The 23,796-nt window shown below is 43.3% G+C and overlaps 1 protein-coding gene across 1 annotated transcript in view; it reads right to left on the reverse strand.

The window, feature by feature from the left end:
* The window catches only part of TMEM241 (transmembrane protein 241), a gene marked incomplete at both ends in the record, with an annotated part of 108,460 nt that overhangs the window by 72,078 nt on the left and 12,586 nt on the right, over nt 1–23,796 (reverse strand). Inside the window, 2 exons of the mRNA XM_084252425.1 lie at nt 3,133–3,210; nt 17,183–17,264. Of these exons, the coding sequence (XP_084108551.1) occupies nt 3,133–3,210; nt 17,183–17,264 (160 nt within the window). The remainder of the gene's footprint in view (nt 1–3,132; nt 3,211–17,182; nt 17,265–23,796) is intronic.

The following is a 23,796-nucleotide window of genomic DNA, read 5'->3' on the forward strand; positions in this document are numbered from 1 at the left end:
AGGGGTACTGGTGGGCCGGGAGGCTGGCAGGCCGGCCTCCCAGCCCCCAGCAAGTCTTCACTCTCCGACCTTCTCTCAGCTTCTACTTCTCTTGCTTCTCTCTGGGCTTCTTTTTCGGCTTCTACTGGCATCCCCGTGACGCTGCCCTTAAAAGCCCAGTCTTAGCCCAGGTGAATCCCATCTACCTATGCCCACACCCTATTCCAGGTGCCCGCCATCAGGCATGCATTCAGGACCGCAAGGATCCATCATCTCTCCTGATGGAGGGAGGGCAGAAAAGCCTGACATTTTTCCTTACCCTACAAACTGACACCTCAACAGTTTGGTGGACAAGCAGGAACGAAAAGGAGGTCGGTCAAAAGGGTATTCCAGCAGTTGCATGAGTAACCCAGCAACTGTGCCGGGCTTACGTTACAGAGCAACAAAGCTACCCAGTGCCCAAAAGAGCTCAGCCATTCCACAGGAGAGGTTCTTACAGGTTTATTTTTTACTTTTTAAAAAGTAACATTTCATTGGAATGTTACATAAGTTTCAGGTGTGCATTGATATGAATGCACTACATTTTCTTTTTTTTTTTTTTTGTCTTCTGATTAAAGGACCCCAAAGCTGGGATTGAAGAGTAAAAACAAGCAATAAATTCATTACTGAATCCATTTCCTCAGGGTTCCAAAGACAACTGAGGAGTTATGTCAGGGCATTCACCTTTCCAGGTTCTTCAATTTCAAAATCACCCTGTTATCTCAGTATGGATCAGTTTAACAATTCAAAAGTATACTGCCAAAAAAAAAAAAAAAAAAACCAATGAACAGTTAACACTCTGGGTTATCGACCTTACTCTGAGGGCTACTTCCTCTGTACCCCCATGCTGCTCTAATTGCTCTCACTTCCTTAGGGGTTAATTAACAGTCTTGGATAATATGGTATAGACAGGATACTGAGGCATTGGGAAATCAGGTAAATGGCCCAGGGCTTGGGCCCAGGAATCTAGTGCCAGAGCTTTTATGATGCTTTTCTGCCATTCCACTAGCCAGCCCTGTGCAGTGCAAGTGGCAGCGGTTGGTAGGCATTTTACTGCCTGCCACCAATGGCCCCACTGGGGCTCAGTCTGCTGGTAGAGGCCAGCAGTGATGGCTGATGGCAGTGGTTCCCCTACCACAGCACCCCAGGGCATGCAGCCCCTGGGGCGCCAAGGTACCAGCTCCACTGCTATGGCTCTACCAGCTGCAGGCAGTGGAGTGGACCCTCAATTTGGTGCTTGGATCATGAAATGGATCATCAGGTGTAAGCTATGAGCTGACTGGTAAATGGTCCAATCAGTCACAGGATTGAAAACGGTCCAATCAAACGGGTATGTGTGGGACCTGAAAGGGGATATAAGGCAGGAGGGAAGCAGATTGGGAAAAATGTGCTCGATTTCATTGGGCTCATAGGTTTGCTCGGACAGCTGACTCCTGCACTCTTGGATTTGCTCGCTTTGACTCACTCACTTAGATGGACACCTGCTCACTTGGACTGGATGCTGTCAGAAGCATCTGAAGGAAGAAGAGAAGCTGAAAAGCTTCCAGAGAAGCCAAAGAACTTTGCAGAGGCCAGGGGCCAATTCCTACCTCCGGCCTGCCTCTGACATCACCTGGTGTCAGCGGCGTCAGGCCTGGTATCTCAGAGAGCTGTCTGTTGGTAGTGTGGGCCAACAACTCACAAAGAGCTGTAACTCTAGTGACCAGTAGTGACTGTCACCACTGGCTAGTGCTGTTGACGGGTGACTGGCACTCTGTGACCAGGTCACCACTGACAGCTGTTCATCGTCTGCACCACCTCCTGGGCCTGCTGCATTGTTGCTGTCTGGTCCAGCATCTGGTGCTGTCCATCCCAACCTTCAGACTGTGACTGGCTGGTGCAACGTCATCTCAGTGGCCCTGCCTATGAGCACTTCCAGCTGTGGGGAGTTGGATCCTGGCCTGCTGCTATTGCTGGCTCCCACATGCTCCAGGGCCTTGTTGACAGGACAGTGCCATCTTGAATGAGCAGCCTTTTGTTTAGGATGTCTGGACACTGGACACTGTCTGGGGTGAGAGAGCTGGCCACTTGTGGCCCTGAGAACTTGTTTTCCCTGTTAAATAGCCCCCACCCCTTGTTGTTGTCCCCTGAGCTTGAGTGGTCTTGCAAATGTGTGCATGGGTGAAAAGCCCACAGACAGTGACCTGTCCTCCACTTGGTACTGTCCTTTTGACTGGCTATTTTTCCCTATATCTCTTTTTCTATACCACTGATGGTAAAAATCTGTTCTTTTATAAACTACAAAGAAAGAAAAAACTAGACTAGGACATATCATTGATTGTAAAAGCATCCCAATTTCATACAGTGAAAACTTTTCAAATGTGAATAAAGCAGCACATTTCAAAATTGATGAAATAAGGAAATTTCAAGATACTGTGATAAGTGTCAGAGTAAGGTGTCAGGCTCCTTGAGTGTCAGAAAGGCTCCAACTGCCTGCAGGTCAGCCTAAAGCACCAAGAGCCTGGTCACCACATGGTGCCCTGGTATGTCCTGCAATCCTTGCTCCTTCACAGCTGGATGAGCTTTAGCACAAAGAATCAAATCAGTCTCTCTGATTAGAATGCACTCCCATTGCATTCAGCATAAATTCCAAATTCCTAGCTCAGGCTCAGAGGCAAATGTCTCTTTCATAGAGGGATACACCAAAGATGAAGAAACTTATTCTAGTTGGTGTGAGGCAGAGCTGGGATTGGAAAGAAAATGAATTCCCTGGGATGAATTAATGTTCCCAGCACCCAGTGTGAGGCTCTGCCCTGTGCTTCCATGTGGCTCGAGGATAAGCTGCGGGTGGGAATGTTGCCCCAGCAGGTCCATAGTCAATTCCTGCTTATATCCAAGGCCTTGGTTCAGCCCTCACTTGGACTGAGTTCTGTTGAAATCAGCAAGCATTCCCATATGTTGAACTGAAGGGAAATCAAAACGAGAGTCCTTTAAATTAGCCACCACTGTCAGGCAGTCTTATCTGGAAACAGATGGCTAGAGACGATAGACACTCATTTGGGTCCTAAAAAAAAAATGCATCTTTGAAATTTAAAGTAAAGGAAGAGAAACTAGCATTTTTGCATTATTATTTACCTCTTTCTGAAAACAGTTCTGGTGCCCACAGATGATAACTTCAGCTACATTATGCAAAGTGAGAAACACAGGAATGGCCTGAAAAAAAGCAGAATAAGCATGAAAATATTTTGTTTGATCTCATAATTACATAATTCTAGATTTCTGCTTAAAAATAAAGATCTGTGGGAACTTTTGGCATCCACATATATCAACCTGTCCAGCTGGGCCTCTCTGTTGGTGCAAGGGGTTAAGATGCAGCCTATGAAGCTATCCGCAGCCACTGCAACTCGAGTTTGATCCCCCGATCCCCGGACAGGGCGCTCCCCACGTAGTGTAGCAGACCTCTCCTGGCTCGGTCGCTACCCCCCTCAGCAGTGTATTTCAGTCACTCTGCCTGTTCTGTTCCCCACTCTGTCTCTGGTGAATCCTCTCAACCCCCACACCTCTGCCCTGTACCCCAGCTCTTGTATGCATAAATAAATAAATAAACTTTAAAAAATAATAATACACCTGTCCAGCAAAAGCACTTCTGCACAGATTGGTGCTCTCTGATGCAGTTCTACTCTTGCAGGGGTGGGTACAGAGGCTTCCTTCCTACAGATATTCTCATCAACAAACTATTCTCCCCACTAGTTCGAGCTCCAGCTATTCTTGTCTGGATGTTCCAAGCACAAGCTGACAATTAGTATCTCACACAAACCCTAGGCTGGCCAATACTGTCACTGTCCTCAAGTTCCCCCCAGAGGGGTGCTGGGTACTGGCCGCTATCTGACAGTACAGCATCTGCATTTGCAGGCATATGTCTACTGTGGGTCTCTGCACCTCTACTCCTACAGTTATCCAGAGGTAGACACTCCCTCTGACACACCAACTCTGTGTGCACCCTGCCTGAGCAGAGCCCCCCCACGTTCTAAAGTCTTCAGTAGGGAAGTGAGACTTTCAGTCTACAACAGAGAGCCTCTGTATTGCAGCTGCCCCTCCCTGTCCTGGGTTGCACTATTCCGGTAATGCTTCAGATACAAACTGCAATTTCTCCTAACCCCTCTGCCATATTGTCCATCTCTGATGCATACAGCAATCATCCATTTGTCATCCAAGGACCTTTGTCTCTAAGTATAATTTGGTTGTAAATATGTGGAAGAGGTGAACCTGGCGTCTTTACTCTTCTACCACCTTGCTAGATTCCCTTTACTATTGACTTGAAAGTACACTAATAATAGCTACCAATGTGTTAAGTAGTTTATTTGTATTCTTTTTTTTTTAAGATTTATTTATTTATTTATTTATTTATTCATACAAACACTGGGTACAGTAAAAAGCGCAGGAGGGCGAGAGAATTCAACAGAGCCAGAGCAGGGAGCAGAGCAGGCAGAAGGACCGAAGTACACTGCTGAGGGGAGCAGCGGGCGGCAGGAGAGGTCGGCGCGCCATGCAGCCGGGGATCAAACCAGCGCCGCGGAGGCTGCAGGCAGCTTCGCAACCCAGCGCTGTGCCACTGGGGAGGCCCTTATATTCTCTTATTTAAAATTGCTCCCTACAACTCTATTAGTGGATGGTATCAGTCTGATTCGTAGACAAGGAAACTGGGGCGTTGAAGACCAGGCAACTTGCTAGAGTGTTTGTGGCTACTTCAGGAGCACAGACACGCCCTTGTTGCAGGCCTAACTGCAAAGCCCACTCTGCCAGCCTTGTGTTACAGTGCCAACACGTGTCAAACCTGAGGCTTAAACTTCTTGGACCTATAAATGCACCAAGTCTATTACAACTTCTGCCAAATTCTGCCAGTCTGCTTTCTCCAGTAATAAAACTGGTATGATCTAAAATGGATAAACTCACAGTTAATTCTATACTAGTTTTTAAAAAGGGCCAGCTTCCATTTCTACTTAAATTTTTAAAATTTGAGTTTCTGAAGTTATGCTTTTCTACTAAGAAGTGAGCAGGCTTTAGAGACAATAGTTTCGTGACAGACTCTATCAGCCTCCATAAAAACCTATCAAAAACAATATTAAGGCCATTTGCAGCTTTACTGATTTCCCCTTGACTAACCATGCACAAGTCCCAGCTGAACTACACTAACTATGTTTGTTCAGGAGACCCCTCCCTCCCTCCTTTCCCCAGTGACTGATTCTTTTGCAAAACCTGCCCTTTATTATCTTTATTCAATCAAGTTCAATGGGACTTTTATGAAAACATACAAAAGTTGTGAGACAACAGGAATAAAAAGAGCTAATAAATATTGAATATTTATTAAATGCCAGATACTATTCTCACTGCTTTTACATATTTAGTCTTCATAATAAGTCTATGAATCTATAGATACTATTTATATCCCCATGATGCAGATAAGAAAGCTGAGGGAAATATTCTGGTTCTTTTTTTAACCTGCCTCTTAATTATCAGATAATTTAGATACTTGCTTGCTGTTAAAGAGATCAGAAAAATAAGAATGTTCTTGCATAATGTCAGAACTCTAGGAAAGACCTTAACAACAAAAGGTCATTACCATCTTTCATCAGGAAAAATGACGCAAGATCAACTAATTAATGAGGCCCAACTCATCATTTTTGATGCAAAATGTAATTCAACTATACTGCAGCCAATTCATTTAGTTACCTAAGAGCACAATTTACAACTAACTTATTCTTCACATCCATTAACTTAAAATTCAACATTTCATTCATGTATCATTAGACACTTTTCTCTGGCTGTCAAGAGAAATCAGTAACTGTTACTTAAAAATTTCCATTATTCCCTTGCTCTTGAAAATGGAATATTGAAGGCTTGATTGTTACTTGTTTAAGAGTTAGAATGACTGAGAACAGCTTTCTATGGAAAAATCCTAGCCCTGCTCACAGGCAAGGCCTTGGGTCACTGCAGAGGTATGGATGATTCTTTTTTTTATTCAATCGCAGTCCCAGGTGGCTTCTTCATTTTTTAAAAAAAAAGTCAATCCTACTTTCTCTTTGGGTCATTTTTAAATACGAGTGTGGTCTTCTTCTACAATATAGAATAATTGCACTCCAGGGCCTTACCCAAGAATGCAACTTGAACTGCTGACTGTCCAATTTTATCAAAATTATTCGTGCCAGAAATAATGTTCATAGAGGATGGCCTAAGGCAGTCTGCCCAACTGTGAACACAGCCAGATAACCTGAGAGTGGTGGTACAGCCCCAAAGAATTGCTTCTACTGAGCTCTATGCTATGTCACCATACCTTCAAAACACCCTAAAAATCCTTGAAACTAGGTTGTCATCATGTTTGTGATAAGGAAGTTACAAGTTACCAAGTCTATTCTTTATGAAGACACCACTGTGAGCAAGGAAAAGCTTTGTGTTTCTTCAGTAATGGCCCTGACCTTCTTACCAGCACTGACAGTCTTAACAGCTTTTTAATTTGGTTGCAGGAAGCTGAGAGCTGAATTCAATGCCCAGCTGTGTTTATTTTGTAAAATATCCTAAATTTCTAGGTTGTAAGTCCTTCTGTGATCTTGTCTAGTTCTTCGTCTCTTTACCTAGATTTCTTTTTAAATTCTTCACTAAAAATATAGTTACATTTGGGGCCTCCCTCGTGGCGCAAGGGGTTAAGAACAGCACTGTGAAGCAATCAGCAGTCTCTGCAACAAGTGTTCGATCCCTGGCCGGCCTGGGAGCTACCCACATGGCCCAGCAGACCTCTCCTGTCTTGCCCACTGCTCCCCTCAGCAGTGTACTTCAGTCAGTCTGCCTGTTCTGCTCCCCACTCTGTCTCTGGTGAATCCTCTCACTCCCCTCCCCTGCACCTTTGGCTTTGTATGCATAAATAAATCTTGTATGCATAAATACAGTTCTTGTATGCATAAATAAATCTTTAAAATATATATAATCATAATTATTTTATTTTATTTTTATTTTATTTATTTATTTATTTTTATACAAGCACTGGGTACAGTCAGAAGCACGGGAGGGTGAGAGAATTCACCAGAGCCAGAGCGGGGAGCAGAGCAGGCAGAAGCACACTGCCAAGGGGAGCAGTGGGCGGCAGGAGAGGTCTGCACGCCATGTGGGACTCTCCTCCAGTGGCCGGGGAGCAGCCGAGGATCGAACCGGCGCTGCAGAGGCTGTGGGCAGCTTCGCAGCCCAGCGTCAACCGCTGCACCACCAGGGAGGCCCAATCATAATTATTTTAATCATAATTATTCTTTTAAGTCAATATACAGCCTTTTTGGATGATGGTAGGGTATCTGAATATATATATTTGTAAATGCAATTTAATCGAGATTTAAGGGTTTACTTTCATTAATTTTATTATTCTGTCACTAGTTGGCAAACTCCCTGGGCAGAGGAGGCTCACACTCCCCTCTCTGCCAGTGACTCTTCAGCTCAAACTTCAAGACCATCTTTGCCCTTTATTTGCAAATGACATAAAGTAGCTGATTCAAACTTAGGAACCTCATTATATGAAAAGGCATCTTAAAATACCCAGAGTTCTTCCAGTGTGGCAAGATGCAAGGGAATAAGAACAGGACTCAGGGTTGGGATCAGCCCTGCAGCATCCCATTGGCCATTAGAAATGCATGGGCCAGAACAAAGGACTGATTTACCTGCTTTCAGCGAATTGCTATTTTTCTCATACTTTCTACCCAAGAGCATAGACCTGAACTCAGTTAAACTGAATATGCAATCCTAAAGCACCCTGTAAGGTCCGGAATGGACACTGTGAGGGTTTTCTATGATCCAATGCAAACCGGGTAATGGAGGAGTCAGAGTCCTCAGTGGCTTTTTGCAGGCTTTTATTGGGATTTGCCTGGTACACAGCAGGCAGGGATGCTGGGGGGCCAGGAGACTGGCAGGCCTCCCAGCCCCCAGCAAGTCTTCACTCTATCTGGGCTCTTCGGCCTTCTCTCAGCTTCTCTCTGCTCTTCTCATGGCTCTGCTTCTCTCTCGATTTCTGCTGGCATCCCTGTGACGCTGCCCTTAAAAGCCCAGTCTTAGCCCAGGTGAATCCCATCTACCTATGCCCACACCCATTCCAGGTGCCCGCCATCAGGCATGCATGCAGGACCGCAAGGATCCATCATCTATCCTAATGGCGGGAGGGCAGAAAAGCCTGGCATTTTTCCTTACCCTACAGTCCACCTCCTCAGAGTTTTCTGCCATATAGTCTTCATATATACAATTTTCTTAGCAAACATAAACAATGCAGCCATGGCCCACAAAAGCAAATACATCACAATATAACAACAAAATATAACAGAACACAAATAAGTCCAGGCAGGGCCCCAACCTAGTGGCAAAAGACAATTATTGGTACCAGCAGATGAGCCACCAAATCTGCTGTCGAAGGCACTGCTCATACGAGGGAGGGGAACCACTCACGGCATCTACTGTAACACACCAGGAGCCATCAGGCTTCCTGGCCTTCTCTGACTGTAGTCCCGACTATAAACCACACACCGCATCCACCCCCAGAATGCACTCATCTTGCAATTGGCGATTCTATTCTGTTGGGGGCAATTGCCCACCCTCAGGGTTTCTGTCTGCAGTGGCTCCAACATTGGGCCTTCATAGCCACCAATGCAACTCACAGACCCCTGTACTCAGGCCAACCCACTGCACAAGCACATGGGTTGGGGATCCTTGGATACAAACTCTACATTCAGCTTGGGCTCCATCCCAAGCCACGTTCCTCAACCGTCCCCCAAGGACGGGTTCCTCAGCTCCTCACCCTCACTCAACAACAAGCAGGGCATCACCCACAGGTGATTTTACAAGACTCACTGGCCTTCCTCAGTTTACTTAGTGCTTAGCAGCCACTCAGGGCTTCCCAAACTTAGTATCAGTACCAGATTTTGCCTTCTCAGTTGGCTTTTCTCCTCTGCCTGGCTGCTGGGCATACACAGTCTGCTTTTGGCCATCAAGGCCCACTGGCCACCCCCAGATTCCCATCTCCTGGGGTATACAAACAATAGCATCCTTCCCCAGGGTCCCAAAAACTTAACTTGTCAAAGTTCCCCCGCCTTCTGGCGGGATTGTCAGTCCAAGTTCATCAGTCTGAGTCCATCAGTCCAAGTCCATTAGGCCTCCCCTTCCATCAGCACTGGCAAGCTCCAAATCATGGTCCCCTCTTCCCCGAAGATTCTTGCTGCCTCAGGGGTCGTGGGCTGGTCCTCTCAGGCGAGGTCTTGTCCCGCAGCTCCGGATCTTGTCCATCTCCTGTGCCACCATGACGCCTCCAGCGTCGTCATAGGCAAACAGTCTGTTACTCCTTAGTCCCTCCAGGTCTTCGGAGGGTTCCATACCCATCTGCATGGATCATCCTGCCGACTACGCCAATTGTAATGCAACCAACCCATTCCAGGTAGGTTTGTTAACGGTTTTAGCAGCCACATGCTCTTCACCATTGTTTGTAGTCGCCGTACTCCTCCATGCACTCTACTGCACTCCTTCACCCTCAACACCACAACACCACCACACCGCACTCTGCTGCACCACCCTTATAAACCAGTCTCTTCGCTCAGGTGTACCCATCTACCTTTGCTCACACCCTATTCCAGGTGCCCGCCATCAGGCATGCATTCAGGACCGCAAGGATCCATCATCTATCCTGATGGCGGGAGGGCAGAAAAGCCTGACATTTTTCCTTACCCTACACACCCAAAGGAGTCTAGAAGGAGGCAAGTGAGGACACACTATCATTCTCTTCTCATATACTCAAGAAAGCCTCTACCAGATCATATGTGGAATATAGAGAAGAAAAAAACCAAAGGAACTGACAACTAAGCCAAAACAAGCCCCACAAACAGGACTGCAGAACTGAAGCTCCAGAGGAGGCAGGACGGGATGAGAACAGAAGTGGGAAGGAGGTCCAGTGGCCTCGGATAAAGGACTGTGGGTGCTCTGATGGCAGGGGTGGTGTGGTAACATACATCTGCGAATACATCTATTCCCATAAATCATGTACAGGGCTGCAAACCAAGATTATCTCAATAAATGAAAAAAAAAAAAAACCCACACCTCTATCAGAGCCCAGGGGTTGTTTATAAATGTTTTTAAATTGTGATAAAATAAACATATTGTAGTGGGGCATTCAGGTGCAGGGTAGGCAGGGGAACTGGGGGGGGGGTGGCCCAGCCCCCAGCGAATCTTTGGGCTGTTTCTCTGGGCTCTCTGGCATTCATTCATGGTCTCACCTCTCCTGTAGTCATATGGCTCCTCCTTGTAGCTGTGCTCCCATAGCCTTCCTTATAGCCTGGACTCTGGGCTCAGGTGTGCACACTTATGCATGCCCACACATGTTCCAGGTGTCCACAATCATGCACACATACCCTACACTCACACTCCCAAGCACCTTCTGATTAACATGATCCAGGCCACAGGTGATAGCCACAGAGGCTATTGGCATAAAAATCCAGATTACCCTACAATCCATTTACCCAAAAATCCATTTACCCTACAATCATTTTTAAGAACATAGTCCAGGGGAATTAAGCACATTCACACTGTTGTGCAACCATCACCACCACCCATCTCTAGAATTCTTCATCTGCAAACCTAAAAGTATGTATCTATTAGACACTAGCTCCCCATTCTCTCCTCTGCTCAGCCCCTGCAACACCCTTCTACTTTGTCTCTGTAAATTTGACTTTACTCAGTATCTCATATAAGTGAAATCACACAGTATTTGTCCTTTTGTGACCGCCTTATCTCAATAGGTGTTGTAGGGTAAGTGAAAATTATCAGGATTTTCCACCTTCCCGCCATTAGCATTAATGATAGATCCCTGCAGTCCTACATGCATGCCTGATGGTGGGCACCTGGAGTAGGGTCAGGAAGACCACAGAGCAGGTTTTTTATGATCCAGCAGACAGGGTAAAGGAGGAGTCAGAGTCCTGGAGCCCTCAGTGGCTTTTGCAGGCTTTTTATTTAAATTTACCAGGTATATGGCAGGCAGGGGTGCTGGGGGGCTGGGAGGCTGGCAGTTCTCCCAGCCCCCAGCAAATCCTCACTCTATCTGGGCTCCCTGGTGTTCTCTCTGCTTCTCTGCTTCTTTCTCGGCTTCTTCTCGGCTTCTGTTCGTTCTTGGCTTCTTCTCGGCTTCTGCTGGTGTCCCCGTGACACTGCCCTTAAAAGCCCAGTCTTAGCCCAGGTGAATCCCATCTACCTGTGCCCACACCCTACTCCAGGTGCCCGCCATCGGGCATGCATTCAGGACCGCAAGGATCCATCATCTATCCTGATGGAGGAAGGGCAGAAAAGCCTGACCTTTTTCCTTACCCTACAGGTGGGCACACCTGGGCTGAGAGACTGGGCTTATAAGGGCAGTGTCACAGGGACGCCAGCAGAACGAGAGTAGCAACAGCTGTAGAAGCAGCAGCAGAGAAGCAGAGGTAGCAGAGAACAGAGCCCACGAGAGAACACTGGAGAGCCCAGAAAGAGTGAAGACTCGCCAGGGGCTGGGAGGCCTGTCAGCCCCTTCCTGCCCCCCTACCCACCTCCATGCCTGCCGTGTACCTGGATGCCGCACTACAAATGGTGTAAAAAGCTCAATAAAAGCCTGAAAAGCCACTGACGGCTCCAGGACTCACCTCTGCCATCTGCCCGGATCATAGAGATCCTGCTCTATGTCTTCCTGGCACTACAGTGTGTTTTCAAGTTTCTTCTATGTTGTAGCATGTGTCAGAATTCCTGTTCTTTAAGAGTGAAAAGCATTCTAGTTGTCTACACCACATTTTGTTTATAAATTCATTCATGAATGGATTCTTGGGTTGCTTCTACTTTCTGACTGTTGAGATCAATGCACCAAGAAGTGGAATTGCTAGATCATATAACAATTTCTATTTTTAATATTTTGAGAAACCACCTGTAGGGTAAATGGACTGGTCAGGTTTTTTCCACCTTCCCATAGCTAGCCTCTATAGATGCCATCTGTGGCCTATGCAAAAAGTGCTTGGAAGCGTGAGCATAGGGCACTCACACATGTAATTACAGACACTTGGGCCTAAATTGCACATGTGTGCATGTGTGTCAATGCTCACACATGTGCCTAGTGGAGGTTGTAAAGGCAGCAGTAGGAGCATGGTGAAGAGGACTGCTCTGAGGTGAGACCATGAGACTACAGAGGAGACTGAGAACACCAGAGAGAGGCCAGAGAAAGAGCACAAAGATTCATGGGGGACTAGGAGGCTGTTTCTTCCCTAGCCTCCAGGGTTGGGGGGAGCCTGCCTGGCCTGCTTGCCTGCCTGCTGGTCTGCTTGTTGTACCTGGGTCCATGTTCTAGCATTGAAAGACCCGTAAAACTCTATACATGCCTTAAGACTCTCGTTATCCATCTGCCCAAATCGACAGAGAACCTGCCCACCCTGGGGCTGCTTGCACTAGACCCCCATACTGTTTTCCATAGCAGTTTTACCATTTTATATTCCCAAGAGCAGTGCACAGGGTTGCAATTTCTCCACATCCTCACCAACACTTGCCATTTTCTGGACTATTTTTATAGTAGTCATCCTACTGAGTGTGAAATGGTCTCTGTGTGGTTTAGTTTGCATTTCCCTAAAAATTTGTGAGACTGAGCATTTTTTCCTGGACTTACTGGCAATTTGTGTGTCTGAGAAAATGTCCATTTACTTTCATTCTTTGCTCATTTTTTATCAGGTCATTTGGTTTTTTTTGGTGGTTGTGAGTTGTTTTCTACATATTCAAGATATTAATCCCTGTTAAATAATATAACTAATACATTTGCCACAAGTTTGCTATAATTTATTCAAGGGGAAACACTCCATAGATTGGGGTACAGTGCCACACGAGCAGTGGAGCACTCTTGCTGTGGGGTTCTGAGCAAGAGCAAGTTTTATAGAGCTTTAGAAATGGCAATGTGGAAACTGGGCATAATAGACTGAGGCTGCATATCTGACATTATTTAGAAAGCTCAAGGAACAAGGAAATAAACACAGCCACTGAGCTGGCTCCACATCCCGACTGGATAGAGGGTATTTCTGGTCAAGCAGAGCAGGAGTGGCTCTGCCCTGGTCCTAGAAATTTATTTCAACATACCATATGCACTGAAAGATTTGTAAATACTTCTTCCATTCACTGGGTTGCCTTTTTACTCATTAAATAGAGTAGTGTTTTGATGCACCAAAGTTTTTCATTTTGAAGTCAAATTTGTCTATTTTCCCCTTTGTTGTATGGGACTTTGGTGTCACATCCAAGAAATTACTGCCAAATCCAATGCTATGAAATTTTCCCCTCAGCATCATTTTAATGAGTCATTTTTATGAGTTATGGAAAAACATCTTTAGATGGAACAAGAAGACAACCAATATCCAGAGCAGGGTATTGCTGTTTTGAAACTCAGCTCACATGTTAACTAATCCTTGCCATCAGACTCTGACCACCTCTGCTAAGAAATAACCTGCTTCTAATCAGCAGTAATAGGCAACAATATGAAGAGTCTCCAATTCCACATTAACATGTATGCTCTTCTGTGGATCCAAATTCCTTTACAGGATACTAGAGCCAAACAAAGGGGGAGAAGAACCACCCCTCCAGTTTGCTTAACTAACTTACTCTTCTTGGGTCTCCGGGCATGGTCTGAGCAGCCAAATCACCAATACCGGGAAGTCTTTCATTAGCAAGCTCACCAATGAGTCAATGTGTACCCCTGTTCTAAACACTCACTAGCACAGGCTTTGAGGCAATCCTGTCAAGCTGACAAGGCTTCCAGCCAGGAAATTATAACAAGTAACAATGACTGATCAAGGCTGTTATGCCCCTTTGAAGACCAACACTCATGCCAACGAAACCATCATCACCGTGACATTGTTCAATGTAGGAAAGCCATAGAAGCAGAACTGAATTAGCCTGAGTAGAAGGGAGAATAACTACAAAGTTCTTCTCTCCTTCCAAATCAATCCTGATCTTCCTTGGGAAGTGTGCTTTAGGGAGGACAGAGGGAAAGTTTGGACAGACTTGAGTTTGCAGCTCTATTTTAACAGGTATAGCTTATCAAACCTGCACCTCAGTTTCCTCATTTGTTAATAGAAAGAATTAAGTCTGGCATCACATCATGAAAATTTTCGATTTCAAAGTGCCTGGCATGCACTATAGCTAATATTCCTGGTGGCGATTACCATAGTGAGCTGCGTGTGTCTCACTGAAGTTCTCAAGTTCAGCAATCATGCCTTATTAGCCTTTAAGCTCCCAGTACATAACAGATCCCCAATGGACAGTCACAAGAATAATCTGTCCCTTAACTTCTGTATATCATTCAATTGTGAGTAGAGGTGGAAAAATCAATAAAGCATTGCCCCAATGCCAGCTTCCTCTCAGGAGCTGCACATCAGGAGAACAGTGCTTCAAAGGTTTGACAGATAAAAGAGGCATTAGGGAGAAGAGCTACTTCCAAAGCGTTTTGCATAACAATACACCCACAGATTTTTAATGCAGAACTTTCCCCCCAATTCCTTATAGATTCATTAAACTGACAGCTTGACACCAGCATATGGATACCTGTTTTCTATCTAACACAAGCTGTACATGTGCCCCATGTTTAATACACTCTATGAATTTATAAGCAACTATGTAGAAATAAGAACATAGAAAACAAAGAAAAGATACTGTTGTCTCAATAAAAAACAGTAAGTGTCTCCTTTGTGTCCTCCTACTCCAATTGGTTATATTTGGTTCGGGGTTGTTTTCCTTTGCTCCAAGAGTTTAATCACAGCAGATTCTATTTGCCTATTAGAGGAGGCTGTGCTCTAGGCTGATGCCACTCAGTGTAGATCCTACCGAAGACATACATTCTTGCACCAGAATGGAAAATCAGTGCTTTGCTTCTTCAAAATGCCTTGCCATGAAAGGCATGTCAGCTCAAGAAAACCATGATTGTGCAGAACTGGCACAATCTTCTTTTGAACAGGTAAAAAAAGAGCTCTCAGACTGGCCCGGCCTGGGGTTTCACACCACAAAGCATTGATCTAGGTTACAGAACAACATGTCTGCCTGAGAACATACTAGGCTGACATTTACGATGCACTTATGAGGGGTTTTAGCCACCTAGAATTCTTATCCCATCATTTGGCAAAGTTTCCCAATACTGAGGATCTATGGGATTTGAGCAGAAGATGCTATACTACCAGGACTGACCAAACAGCACTCTGAGACCTCTCAAGTCACAGTGACTGTTTCAGAGAGGACGTGATCTAGGACTGGCCAATCAGCATGATCCAGCCTCCTGGTAGCCTGCAGACCTGGGGTGGGCAGTGGCTGTGACCGATGCAATCAGAGTGAATCTTAGGACTCAAGCAGGAGATACAAGGAAGACATTCTTTCTATTAGACGTAAATTGCGAATATGTGAGTCTCTAGTCAACACCACCTGTGAGAGGAGAGCCTGGTTCTGAACTGGAACAAAGACAGAGAAGAGAAATGAAAGACAGAAACTGGATTCTGAGTATGTCAGAGCCTCTGAGTCAAGGCATGTCTGAAGGAGATTTCTATCCTCTGTCTTTTCATTAATGTGAACCAGTAAATTTTCCTTTTCCTTAATTTGTGACTTTGCTGACACCTGCAACTAAAACAGTATGAAGTTATTTCTGTGTGAGTACTGTACTCTGAGCTCATTCTAAAATTTATATGAATTGGCCCTACAGAGACAAATCTGAAAAGGCAAAATGTGAGGAATCAGGAGAATTGCCTCTATCTGGGACTAGAGACAGGTTACCAAAACTTCCCCCACCTGAGTTCCTTCTTCCGTCAGGTGATTAGCACCTGCCTCTGTTCTATGGTGTCAGAATCACACAGAAGGATATAGAACAAGTCACTCTGGAAACATAAAAAAGGCACAGTACAAACAAAATATTAGCATAACACCTTACTTATTAAAACCTCAAAATTCTGACATCCACAATTATGCAGAGCCGATAAAAATTTTAAAGCCTTTGAACAACACATTGACTTTTATTAAATCCTGTATCTGCTGTAGGAGAGGAAGCAGCCTCTGTAGGTCAGAGGATGAGAAGTGAGGCAGTGAGCCCCTGAGGGCCTGACAGAACAAAGCAGGAGAGAGGTCTTGGGGTCTGGGCTGAGCACCAGTATGCACCACAGATCATTTCTACGGCCCACCCAGGATGTTTCTCCCCCAATGCACACATCATCCATCTGTTCAAGCTTATGAATGGTGAAAGAATAACGATTTAATATAGACAGTACCACTACTGATTCTCAACCCCTATTTTGCAACTTTAGAGTTGTCATAACAATAACATTGTTATTCAGTTAGGCATATTTTATTTCCTTTTACAGTGTTCATATGTGAGATCCAACAGACCAACACAACAATAAACTTTATTTAAAAAGATTTAGTTGTTTTGAAAATTTCACATTTTTCCAAATGTCAATAGTGATTTTCTGATTAAAAAAAAAAAAAGACTTAGTAATCAGAGAACAGAAAGAGAGAGGCATTGGTGTTGCTTCTGATTTTTAAGCAGAGTTCTGAGTATCTGGTCAGCGGTATCATTAATGGATTTCCTTTTAATGACAAAATAACTAAATCTGGGGGAGTCCATGTAATGTAACTGGAAGTTTGTTCTTCAAACTCTTTTGAGGAGTTCCATTCTGGGGGAGGGACTGGGAAGATCTATGGACACTTGTTTTACTAGTGTCACCATGTGCTGGGTGGCAACTCTGCCAGGCATTTACATCCATGAGTTAGCCCAGCATGCCCCAGCCCATATTATCAGTGGACAGGATTACAGTTGCCAGAAGCAAGGAACAGATTGAGTCTTCCTCGCCGCTCCTGAGGCAGGCTGGATCCAAGCAGACCCCTCTGTGGCTACTCTCTCTTCCTGCTTTTCCATCTGTGCCTTTCCAGCTTGTAAAGCAAGCTGGCCGTTCCCAGTTATCTGCTTATATTCAATCTAGAGAAGTGGGTAAAAAGACCCCAGGTTGGCCTCAAGTCCAAGACTTGCTCTCCAATGTAGCTATTCCATTATTAAAGTGGATGCTTCCCGCTCTTGATTCAAGGCACAGTAAGTTGAAAGGCAAAGGGGAAGAGGTGAGGGGATGATGTTTGCAAAGCCTCTAACACTTACCAGTCTGGACAATGCTCTGGAACCAGCATAGATTATACCCACAAATAACACTGAGGCAGGAAGCCACGTCAAAATACCAAATCTGAAAAGAGGGAAAGAGACCACAATACTTGTCATTTTATGTCCAAAAGGCCCAAAGAATGCAAAAACTCCTACATTCATTTCATTACTATGTATAATAGCCAAGTTGTGGAAACAATCTAAGTGCCCAACCACAGATGAGTGGATAAGAAAATATGGTATACTCTGCATACAATGAAATACTACTCAGCTATAAAAGAGATGATATCTTGCCATTTGTAACAACATGATGGAACTGGAGAGGATTTTGCAAAGTGACATAAGTTATAAGGAGAAAGACAAATACCAGATGATCTTACTCATACGCAGAGTATAGAAAACCAAAACAAGACAAAACTAAACCAGAACAGACCCTAGAATTATGACTGCAGAACTGTGGTTACCAGAGGGAAAGGTGATAAGTGGGGAGCAAAGGGGAAAGAGGGTCCAGTGGACAATGGTGGAGGACTATGAGTGCAATGATGGTAGGTATGATGTGACAGAGGTGGGAACCTACTCCCTAATTCATACACAGTGAAATGAACCAATGTTACCTCAATAAAAAATTATTTTTTAATTGAAAAAAAATAAAAAGACTTAGCTGGAAGGTGAGACCTTTCAGGTGTACCAAACATAGCAACAGTTTGTCTAACCATTCCTGAGTGCCCCCTGGGGGTGACGAAAGCTGACAAAGTCACCACACCTAAGCCGGTCACCCTGCCTACTACCTGGCATTACTGATTCCACTATAGGGCACAGATGAGCAGGTGTTGGAAAAGACCTCCTGCAGGAGAGAGAAGTCGACTGTTTTACAGGGAAATGAATATTGTTCTTTAGAATTTGAGTAGTCAAAGGCTATGAACCTACACCAAATTAGAAACTGTAAAGGTGGCTTACCTGGGAGATATATCAAACAGTAAAAGGTACCAGTGTCAAAGGACAGAATTTAAAAATAAGAGTGTTAGACAAGAACCATCTTACACCAGTGAGAATGGTACATATTTAAAACACTAGCAACAATAAATGTTGGCGAGGATGTGGAGAAAAAGGAACTCTTCTGCACTGTTGGTGGGAGTGCAAACTGGTCCAACCACTATGGAAAGCTGGAGAGTCCTCAACCTGCTAAAGATCAAGCTTCCATATGATCCAGCAATTCCACTCCTAAGTATTTACCCAAAGGACACAGAAACATTAATTCAAAAGGGCACCTGACCCCTATGTTTATAGCAGCACTATTTACAATAGCTAAGCTATGGAAACAACCCAAATGCCCAAAAATAGATGACTGGATCAAGAAGATGTGATACATATACACAATGGAATATTACTCAGCAATCAAAAAAGATAAACCCATGCAATTTGCAGCAACATGGATGGAGCTGGAAGGGATCATGCTCAGCGAAATAAGCCAGAAAGAAAAAGAAAAATATCAGATGGCCTCACTCATAGCAGGAATTTAGAAAATATAAATAAGGGAACATGAAAAAGACTAATTATAATAAAGTAAAAATAAAAATTAACAAGCAACTATAAACTATAAATCAAAATCAACAAGCAACTCACTCATAGCAGGAATTTAGAAAATCTAAATAAGGGAACATGAAAAAGACTAATTATAATAGTGTAAAAATCAAAATCAACAAGCAACTATAAACCAGAGATATACTATGGGGGGGGGGAGGAGGGAGTAGGATCAAAACAAGGGGGGGTGGGATTTGTATGGGGACTACAACCAAGATGAAAATGCATACATTGTGCAAAAATGAAAAATGATGTAAAAAATATATAAAATTAAAAATAAATAAATATATATATAAATTTCTGGGAAAATACAGTTTTAATGTATGGTAATAAGCTAAAAAAAGGGGTATATAACTAATATCCATATTTCTATATCAATTTATCACCTATATATAAATTCTTCATGTTAGTCCATTTGAAATGCTACCAGTGCTTTTGCTGACAAAATATCTTACTATATTGAAATCAATTATTTTCTTTAATATTAAGCTTCTTATGTATTTGGAATTCCACAAACAATTTTCTTCTAGAAATTACTTCATGATTATATTCCTTTTGGTTATACTCTATTTTTTGCTTCAAATAAACAATTCTCTTTTTTTTTTTTCAAAAAAAAAAAGTGTTAGACAAGAGACTATGGTGACGGTTCACCGATGACTTGGTGGAGGGAATTTTATGGGGACTACACCTGAGAGGAAAAATCAAACATTATACAAAAATGAACAATGATGTAAAATATATATACATTTAATAAATATATTTAATACAAATAAATAAGAAAAAAATAGGCAAGCTGGAACTGGAGCCAGAGGCCATGTGCTGACTTCTTCAACCATGAACCCAAAATACTGGTTCAGCAAATTTTTAAGGACTTCTGAAAGGCGCATTTCTTTGATTGAACTAGCCACACCAAGAACAGTTTTTATCACTACAGTATAAAATCTTGCTCTCCTCAAGAAAAGCAAAATCCAGGTTTGACATACAGTACATATCAGTGAAGTTGCCTTTTGCATCCCCCTATCAAATGCATTGCAAATACATTCAGTCTACTAATTCAAGTTTCCAGTCATTCTAATAATAAATATAAATTAATAAAATCATTCCAGCTGGATATAAAATAATAATTCCAAGTAACTCAATGAACTGCTCTCCTAGATGGTGCCTGTTCAAGAAATGTCGTTTGTTAATTTTATTAGCATGGGCAGGCACTCCATCCATAATCAGACTTTCTTTTCTAGACTTTCTCAAGGTACCTCGTATTAAAAAGTTTCTACTCTCTAGTAAAGCCTTCAAATCCTAGTTCCTATACACATTAATTCAGCAAATACTTAAAGCAACGTGCCAAGGGTGACAGCACCAGAATTACTAACAGCAGCATCAGCTATGATTTATTGCATGCTTGCCACAAACCAGTCATGGTGCTAAGTGTTTTCTAGCTATGGTTTTTTAAAATCTGCATGGCAAACTTATTCAAGAAGTATTATGATTATTACTTATTATTGTATGAGGAAACTGAAGCACAAAGAGTTTACGTAATTTGTGTGACAAAAATGGCAAAGCCAGAATGTGAGTTCTGGTCTAACTCTACAACCCTAACTTTTGCCCACCTTTCCTACTTTACCCTCAAGGACATCAAGATCTAAAAAGCGACATTGAATTACTACTTTAGGGGACCTCACATGCAGTGTCTGCAGCTAGGGACTCCAGGTTGGCCAGGTTCAGGTAATCTTAAATTGTGAGAGGAATAGTGAGAAGCAACTTTCAAGCCATTGGGTGGCCTTCATAGCCAACTTGATGGTAGAAGTTGGAGCTTTCTAGACTCCACCTTGATAGTAGAAGGTGGAGATTTTCAAATCCCGCCCCTCAGTGGGGGATGATGGGAAATAAGGGTAGAGTTGAAGGCTTTGGACAATTAATCTGCTAGTATTTGGGGGCAAGTAAACTGCTGGGGTTCTTGATCAGTTAAACTGCTGGGCTTCGGCAGTTTAGCTACTGGCTTCTGGCAGTTAACCACTGATAAGGAAGGGTGTCTTTCGAGAAGTCATCAGCTTGCCACTTTCAGCTTTGGCCTGGACCTCAGTATGCTCAGCAGACACTCTGAGGTAGGACAGAAAGCATCAGGCCACATGGCAACCTATAAATTCTCTCTCCCCCTTTTTTTCCTCACTCCCTGTGTAATAAATCCCACTAGTGTTATTTTACACTGTGCCTGCTTTTAGGTCATGTCCTGCGGTCATAAGTGCATGGGTGGGATCCACCAACCAGTTACCCTACCAGGTTTGATCAGTTTCAGAACTTCTGAAAGGCACATTTCCGTGTGGCCACACCGAGAACTGCTTTTTCAGTTCTTGAAACAACTGTCCACAGGACTGACTTCTTAACAAGTTCATTATTTCCTCTAGTTATTTTTTTCCTCTTCTTCCTACATCTGAGGGTTTCCTTTTTATTATTGTTCACTTTTAAACAATATTTGCTTCCTCCCACCCCCTCAGGTGTAGTCCCCATAGAGTTTCCTTCACCAATGCACCAATGCACCCGTGCACCATCACCTCAGTCCCCTGTGCTCCTCCCTCCCTCCCTCGGATCCTTCTCCCTCCTCCTCCCCTGCAGTATGTCTCTGATTTATAATTGTCTGTTTTTGCTTTGTTGTGTTTTTTACTGTTATTATTTTCCTACACTGATGTCTTATTCGGTTCCCTTATATTCCTGCTATAAGTGAAATCATCCGATAATTTTCTTTTTCCTTCTGGCTTATTTCACTGAGCGTAATTCCTTCTAGTTCCATCCATGTTGCTGCAAAAAGGAACTCTCCTACATTGCTGGTGGGAGTACAAACTGCTCCAACCACAATGGAAAGCTGTCTGGAGGTTCCTCAGTCTACTAAAAATGGAGCTACCATACGCCTGGCAATTCCACTACTCGGGATCTACCCAAAGGACACAAAAACATTAATTCAGAAGAATACCTGTACCCCGATGTTTATTGCAGCACTATTTACAATAGGTAAAACCTGGAAACAACCCAAATGCCCAAAAACAGATGACTAGATCAAGAAGATGTGGCATATATACACAATGGTATATTATTCAGCAATCAAAAAAGACATTTCCTCTAGTTTTTAACATGTGGAAGGGATGTTTCAGGTTGACTGAACTGACTTCATTTTGTGCCCAAGACTCCTTACTGACCTTTTAGCTTGGGGGAAAAAAAACAAAACAAAAAACCTACTGACTGGCAATGAAACAAAAGTTTCCAGCTAGGGGCCTCCCCGGTGGTGCAGCAGTTGCCGCCCACTGCTCCCCTCAGCAGTGTACTTCGGTCCTTCTGCCTGCTCTGCTCCCTGCTCTGGCTCTGGTGAATTCTCTCACCCTCCCACGCCTCTGACTGTACCCAGTGCTTGTATAAATAAATAAATAAATAAATAAATAAATAAATAAATAAATAAATAAATCTTTTAAAAAAAAAAGTTTCCAGCTAGCATGCCCTTCTTCTATAACTATACAAAAGTAAATTATTTTTTTCTCTTCTCTTCACAGTAACCCTGGCCAGCTTGACTAAAACTCAAGCATGTTCATATGGACAGCAAACAAACTAAAGATAATTAGGTGTCCCTTCAAGAGAGAACCTTTTGCTCAGACAGTATTAGACTAACAACTGCATTTACATAACATGAAGAATTGTTTACACTTGCTGCTTCAGGAATTAAAAACCCTAGCTTATAGGGTTTCTATGACTGTCAGTGTTCTATAACAACATGGAGGGGTCAGGCCTTTTAACAGTCACCTGGTGCAGGTGAGATTCATGACAACTGAAGTTTCCACACTTTTCTAGATAGTGTGGAAACAAGACAAAGATATAAGCTGCAAGTGGGGTTCTTCTTTGTGCTTTTGCTATCTCTTGAAATGTATTTTAAAAATAATTTCTTCAGAAAGAAATGAAATGATAAATTTAAAATCCTAGTTAGCTTTGCCATAACCAAACATTATTTTCCAAGGAGATATAGCAATAACAGATGGAAATCCTACCAGATTCTGGGCATGGGAGAATATAATTTTATTACATTTTCATGGTTACCTAAAGAGTTGGAAATTATAATTAGCCCTGTTCACTCCTAGGTACATCCCAGATAAATAGTTAACTGACTAACTTTAACCAACAATACTAAGAAATGAACGAATTTCACACAAACTTCACACCATAAACAAGTGGAATTTTAGGATGCAAGGATGGTTCAATATATGCAAATAAATCAATATAATTCACCATATTAATGAACAAAAGGAAACACAAAATCATATGGTTATATCAAAAGGTGCAGAGAAGGTATATAATCAATTCAGCATACATTTATGATAACTTAGTAGAAGGAAAATACTTCAACATAATAAAGGTCATATATAGGGCCTCCCCTGGTGGCGCAGTGGTTGAGCGCTGGGCTGCAAAGCTGCCCCCAGCCTCTGCAGCGCCAGTTGAATCCCCGGTCACCAGCGAGGGTCCCACATGGCGCGACAGACCTCTCCTGCCACGCCCGCTGCTCCCCTCAGCAGTGTATTTCTTCATCAGTCTGCCTGTTCTGTTCCCCGCTCTGTCTCTGGTGAATTCTCTCACCCTCCGTCACGTCTGACTGTACCCAGTGCTTGTATAAATAAATAAATAAATAAATCTTGGGGGGAGAAAAATAAAGGTCATATATACCAAGCCCACAGCTAGCATCAAACTCAATGAGGAGAAACTGAAATATTTTCCTTTTTAGCACAGTAATCCAATATCTGCTAAAAAAAATTACTTCCATGTTTCTGCAATGACTTGACAACAGCAGTAGCTGCCTTACAACGAGAAACTTGTAGCTAAATCCAGTGTTATCTTTCCCTAAACAGACTTCCACGGCACCTCCAACTTTCAGTGATAACAACTAACAGCTGGTCACTGGGCAAACAACCTAGCAGGAGAATGACTTCATGGAGTCCCTCAGTGGAATCGATAGACTGCGGGACACAGCAGATAAGGCCGTTTTGTGACAAAATAAATGTGGT

The sequence above is a fragment of the Talpa europaea genome (genome assembly GCF_964194135.1).
Source record: "Talpa europaea genome assembly, chromosome: 13".
Classification (NCBI taxonomy): domain Eukaryota; kingdom Metazoa; phylum Chordata; class Mammalia; order Eulipotyphla; family Talpidae; genus Talpa; species Talpa europaea.